General features: G+C 32.3%; 1 protein-coding gene across 2 annotated transcripts in view; it reads left to right on the top strand.

Moving 5' to 3' along the window:
* LOC111684740 (probable serine/threonine-protein kinase DDB_G0282963) overlaps positions 1-6739 on the top strand; it is a 60849-nt gene continuing 54110 nt past the window's right edge. Inside the window, exons 1-2 of one of the 2 annotated variants that reach the window (XM_046954010.1) lie at positions 517-637; positions 723-1710. In XM_046954010.1, coding sequence (XP_046809966.1) covers positions 775-1710 — 936 coding nt within the window. In that variant the 5' untranslated portion in view covers positions 517-637; positions 723-774. Of the gene's footprint in view, positions 1711-6739 lie in introns of both variants that reach the window. The other variant, XM_046953974.1, reaches the window with a different exon arrangement.

Raw genomic sequence — 6739 nt, 5'->3', positions numbered from 1 at the left:
TCGTCTAGGGCAAAATGTATTAAGTGCCACTATTGCGGATTGTTTTTTTCCCCAAACAAGTTTATATTTCATTCACATCGCATAGGACCAGGTGATAAGTACGTGCAGCCAGATGCAGCAAATTTTAATTCATGGCGAAGGCACATGATGCTTAGTGGACAACCCCCACAGGAAGTAATTTACGCCTGGGAAGATGTAAAAGCAATGTTTAATGGAGGAACCCGCAAACGTCTGATGACCAACAATAGTTCTTCGCCATTATCAAGAGTACTGACTTCTTCGCCTAATTCCTGCTCAGCTGGAGCAACTTCCAGTAGTATGAATAGAGACCAAAACACAGATGATGGTTTAAGTGTTAATGGGGAACCATTAATAAACAATATTAAAAAAATACAAAAATCCAGTAACTCCGTTAATACAGTTACGGCGGCAGCTGCCGTGGTTGGTGTAACGGCTGTGGCAGTCGGCAGTACAGTGCGTCCACTAAATCTTCACTTTCAGACGTCAACTGCAGCTGGTCTAGCTACAGAGTCTTCATATTCAGTAGGAACTGATATGCATTTAATTCCGGCAGCAGCTCTATCCCGCAGTTTCATGATGGATTATATGTGGCAACATGCACATCAAGCTGCCAAAAGTAATTATAATCAAAATTATCAGCAGCAGCATCAATCCAAAGTAAAATCTAGTAATTCAGCCTTTTCTTTTCCTTGGATAAGTAGCGCAGCTGGAGCAGCATCTGACATTCAAACCCCTGATAATCTGCATTCTAATATGCACTATTCATCCTCAGTAAATAATCGATGGTCGAGCTCAACAAACAATGATATTACGCGTAATTTAACACAAATTATGAATACATCTGCTTTCAAACCAGTTGTACAACAACAGCTTCACCAACCATCAACTGAAACCCACCTAACGTTAACAAAAACCCGACGTCGGCATTCAACTCCGCAACTATCTACAAAAGATGCTAATGAATCTAATAATACATTGACCTTACATTCCAGCCATCCCGCTCAAATATTTTCATCAGATGATGGTGAACACGATGAAGAAGATGGTACTGCAGAAGTCCAGCATCTGTCGCTTAAAAACGACAGCAAACACTTAGTTCCCGATGATAGTGAAGTCCTCGATGATGATATACTAGTAGACATTGAGACAACAGAAGACGAGAAACCTCTTTCATTTTCTACTCCTTGCAATGCTATTACAACGACTTGCAGTCGCGCTAGTTTTACAGGCGATAATACCGAAAGTCATGATGAGGTCGAAATAAATGCACTTGATAATGATAAACATATTGCTAGTGACGAAGATGTTATTGATGTTGAACACAACGACAATGACGATTCGGTACTTGAGTTTGCCTCTTTGACTCCTTTAGCAATAATCAAACACACAAAGGAAAATGATAGACTAACAGTAAGTGAACCAAGAAGTACATTTAGGGGTACAAAAGATTTGGACAAATTGTACAGCGTGGACTTCAGCAATGCTGAAAATGTACCACCTTCAACATCATCAATTTCCCCAAAATCGAATTCTATTTCTTCTTGTTCACAATTAAGTGAGTGCTTCTATGCCAAAGGCAAAAACCACCATGAAACTGAGGACAGTCCAAATTCTGTTCCTAAAAATATTTCTACAACCCCTGATATATATGACGATCACAATATTAATTTAAACGCTACGAGTTTTGAGGTAAGTTAATAATGCAAAAATAAATTGTAAATTTGTAAGCAAATTATGACCAGTCGGATGGACCTATTTTCTTGATACCGAATCTAATTATTTTACACATTTTTTGGGGGCGGGGTGTTGAAAAATTCCATCGCAAATTAAAAATATAACATTGAGTATTCAAACCTCAGAAGCATATTTTTGCTGCTACACTTTTATGGTTTTCCTAATTAAAAGTTCGTCGTAGGTTCACCAGATTTTTAACTTTAATTAATATAAACCACTAGCTAATTCCCAGTGTGCTTCGCTATCCCAATAGAAAATAAAAACATAAGATTTAAAAAATTTATTTATTTAAATATTAAATTATGCAATTTTACTTAAAGGTTCATTATAATTTCATTTGATGACAATATATTTCGTTTAAATTCTAAAATAATACATTAATAAGCTATTTATTTCTTACTTTCTAAAATTTAATATACATATAATTTTATTCTTAAAAAATAATTCCTATTCTAATGCCTTAAGATACATTATAAGGCATTAGAATATATACATATAAATCTGAGGTTTTTCCTACTCGCGAACATGCAACGTAAATCTGTCCACGTGAAAAAAACATGGATTTTCTAGATTAAGTCCACAAAATTGCAAGAACTGACCTTGAGCTTTATTAATCGTCATTACAAATGCCAGGATAATAGGAAATTGCAGGCGCTTTAAATGGAGTTGCTTCTCCGATGTGGTCATAGGAATACGTGGTGGCAATAGATAATTTCCCTTAAACTTCCCACTTATAATGGTCGCCTTGATACGATTGTTCATAATTTATTTTACTTTTATGCCCATAATTTCAACAAATAGGTATCTATCAGTGCACAGTTACCTTTGGTGTAAAAATATTTGGTAATTTTAATAAATAGGTACTGTTTTGAAATACATGTCAACTTACCCTTTTGGTAAAGTTATCTGAAAGTTATTTTACACTGTAGATATCTATTTGTAGACATCATGAGCATTAGTCGTTATTAAATAATAAGTATATATAATTTTATGCAATTGCTTCACGTGAGTCACAAATTTGGGACCCTAGCTGTTAAAGTTTTCAAGATATACAGATTTTAATAATAAGATTTTAGTATTTAGTTCATATGGTAGGTACCAAGTCCGCTTTTGCTTAACTCTTTGTGTCCAAAAAATATGTATTTAAACAAAAGTTAATTGTACAAAATTTGGGGACTCTATACGTGGCATCTCGCCCATTTGAAAAAGTAGATATTGTGAAAGTTTCAAGAAAATCGGTTTAGCCGTTTCTTTAGTCGACTATAAAAACATACAAACAAACACACATTCATTTTAAATATGGTGCTTTGCTACCCTAAAAACAATATAAATAAAAAACTGACTTAACGATTTTGAAAATTTTAACTACAATAGTTTTCCATATTAAGAATATGTTACATATGAGAAATGCCAAGCAAATTGTTGTAAGTTCGAAATTTCTTTCTATCTATGAAAAACAGTTTTCAAGATATTCGAAATTTTGTATTTAATTCATATATGTGGTGCCAAGCCCCCTATTGAAAGTCCTCCCGTTATTTTCTAAATGTTTACATGAATATCAAAGTTATTCATGTAAAATTTGATGATTATAGCTCTTATAGTTTCTAAATTATACGAATTTTTCTATTTAATTAATGTGGGGGCTTCAAGCTCCCGCCCTTTTTCCTCCATAATTAAAATTAAAGTATTCATCTGAACATTAAATATATTATTAGTTTCCCAGTTAAACGAAGTTATGTATTTAATTCACATAGGAGGTCCCAAGTCGCCATTAAAAGTCCGCCCGTTATACTCTAAATGCTCAAATGAATTTCAAAATTCTTCAAGTAAAATTTTAAGATTCTAGCTGTTATACTTGCACATATATTCTACTTTATTTATATGGGGGCCTCAATCCCCCCAGATAGAAGTCATCTCTTTTTCCTTAAAAATGTTCAGAAGAATATTAAAGTTCTTCGGGCGAAATTTTAAGAATTTAGTTGTATTAGTTTCTCAGATAAACGAATTTGTGTGTTTATTTAATATGGGAGGTGCCGCTCCTTTTATGGGTACTACCCAATGTTTACATGGATGTTAAAGATATTCGTGCAAAATTTTAAGATTCCAACTGTAATATTTTCCAAGAAAAACGAATTTTTGTATTTAATTTATATGGGAGGTATCACCCCTAGTGCTAGTCCGCCCACTTTTTATCCTAAATAATCATATTGACATTGAAGCGGCTCCGACAAAATTTTAGGACTCTAACTGTTATATTATCTTAAATATACGGATTTTATATTTTCTTAATATGGGCGTGGCTCCTCGTCCACTTGAAATTTCAAAATAAATAGTAGCCTATTTCATTTTAGACATTCAGGAATATGCTGTGAAAATCGGTTTAGCCGTTTAGTAGTCTATAACGTTCAAACTTTCGGTTTAGAACAGAAAAAAATCAGTTTAAGCTGAAAAAAATAGTTTTGCCCGTTTTTCGCCCTTTCCCCACATTTTTACTTGTTTTTGTCCAACTTTCGCAACGCATTTTGCCCGTTTTTTGGAATTTCCCCATTTGCTTAGGCGTTTGGTTCCAACTTTCGCACCGCATCTTTGCCAATGCATATTTCTGATACCTTAAAATGCTAAATTGAAAACATATTCGCATTTGAACAAACAAAAATTATTGTTCATGGCCAAAAGTATTTTACCCATTTTTTACCCCTTCTAGTCCAATTTCCAAAAAATAATCTAGCCTATTGACGCTTCCAGACATATATAATCCGTCCAGCCGTTTTGGCGTTATTGAGGCACAAACAAATAAACAAACTTACAAAGAGATTTATAATATATATTAGGATGTTCGCATGAATTTTCAAAGTTATTCATATAAAATTTGAAGACTCTAGCTCTAGTAGTTTCTTAGATATACTATTTTTTCTATTTAATTCATGTGAGGGCTTCAAGCTCCCCAAATTAAAGTCTTTTTCCTCCAAAATGTCCAAGTGAATATTGAAGTAATTTATGCAAAACTTGATGAATCTAGTTCTATATTTTCGTTCTGTTCGATCGTTATACTCTATCCCCTGTAAATGTTCAGATGAATGTCAAAATTCTTCAAGTAAAATTTGAAGATTTTAGCTCTAATAGATTATCAGACATACGAATTTTTCTATTTTATTTATATGGGGGCGCCAAACCCTCATGGGTAGTCGGCCAATTTATTACCCAAAATGTTTACATGGATGTTAATGTTATTAAACGATGTTTTTGTATTTAATTTATATGGGATGTACCACGCCCCCTAACGCTAAACCTCCCACATTTTATCCTAAATAATCATATTGACACTAAAGTAACCCGAAAAAATTTGAGGACTCTAACTGTTATATTATCTCAAGATAAAGTAATTTTTATATATAATTAATATGGGAGGTGCCACTCCCCTCATGGGTAGTCCGCCAATTAATTACACAAAATGATTACATGTCGGCTAGTCCGCCGACATTTTATCCCATATAATCATATTGACAATACTGTACATCCGACAAAATTTGAGGACTCTAACTGTTATATTATCTTAAATATGCGAATTTTAAATTTCCTTAATGTGGGTGTTTTACCTATTCCAGACATACAGGAATACGATGTGTAAAGTTTTTTGGCGAAATGTACTGTGTACAAGTAAAAATCTAAGAATATACTAAAAACGTAGCTTATTTAAAAGCTATAATAATATTTTTTTAAGTTAAGAAATTTTTGATTTTTTATACATTTTATATACAATTTTAGTTTAAAAATTAAAAAAGATTATATAATTAAGGGAATTATGAGCTAAAAAGTGATATTTGCGAAACCGTTGCCGATTGTCTGGCTGCTAGATGAACGAATTTTAAAAGTTATTATCAGACATTTTGTTCAATTGTTTTCAAATATGTAAAAGGTTTATGGATTTAATTTTTTCAGTCGTGGTTTTCCTTTTTTGGAATGGTTCGTATGACTAATAAATCATGATTTAGGATCGATCCTTTTAAAATCTTTTACTAGGATTTAATCATTTATTACTTGTAAGTAGATTTATAACCTTAGCCTTATAGTGATTTTAGCAAACAGACCGATGGACAAGACAAAATAGGCTAAGTTTCTAAAAAGATATGATAATTATATATGACTTATATATTTTTAGATGGTTAGTATAAATTTTTTATTTATTTCATTTATTTAATGAAATCTACAAGCCTCCTTACAGAGCAAAACTGATTACAAGATATAATATAATTTAAACACAATTCAAACTTAATAGTGTATGTTAATATTCATTATATTTATGGGTCTATTATACAATACTTTTCGCTTATAATCCATTCCGCTAAAAGGCCAAAAACGAAGATTCGAAGATTAGAGAATTCTTTTAAATGTTCAAGAATTCGTAATTTATATTGCATATAGAAATTGATATCTATCTTGTGTTTTATTTAGTCATCCAAAGACTTATGCCCGTATTCAGAAAGAAGAAAAGAAAATAATTTTTAACCGTTATGACCATACCCACATACCCGGTTATGTTTTTCATTTTTGAAGAGATATATCTCGAGATCTATGTATCGTATCTCGAAATTTGGACTGTGCTTTCAGAGTAATGTTTTCTATAAACCGATTTTCTATTTTTACCTCGTGTATCAATACCCAACATACCTGGGTATGTATACAAATTATATGTTAGTTATCGGACAAAAATTAATTTTCTTTATAAAATTTATGTTTTATTATTAGAATTATATATATTCTTGTATCTTATGAAAAAAAATAACCAAACAAAAAATGGGGCGATTTTGATGGAATAATTTTTTATACCCTACACCATTATAGTGGGGAGGGTATTATACGTTTGTGCTGATGTTTGTAACATACAATAATATTGGTCCAATACCCACCTTAAAGTATACCGATCGATTCAGAGTCGATTAAGACATGTCCGTCCGGCTGGCTGGCTGTCCATGTAAACCTTGTG

Source organism: Lucilia cuprina, chromosome X (assembly GCF_022045245.1).
Source record: "Lucilia cuprina isolate Lc7/37 chromosome X, ASM2204524v1, whole genome shotgun sequence".
Taxonomy (NCBI): Eukaryota; Metazoa; Arthropoda; class Insecta; order Diptera; family Calliphoridae; genus Lucilia; species Lucilia cuprina.
This window is presented reverse-complemented; position numbering and strand designations above follow the sequence as displayed.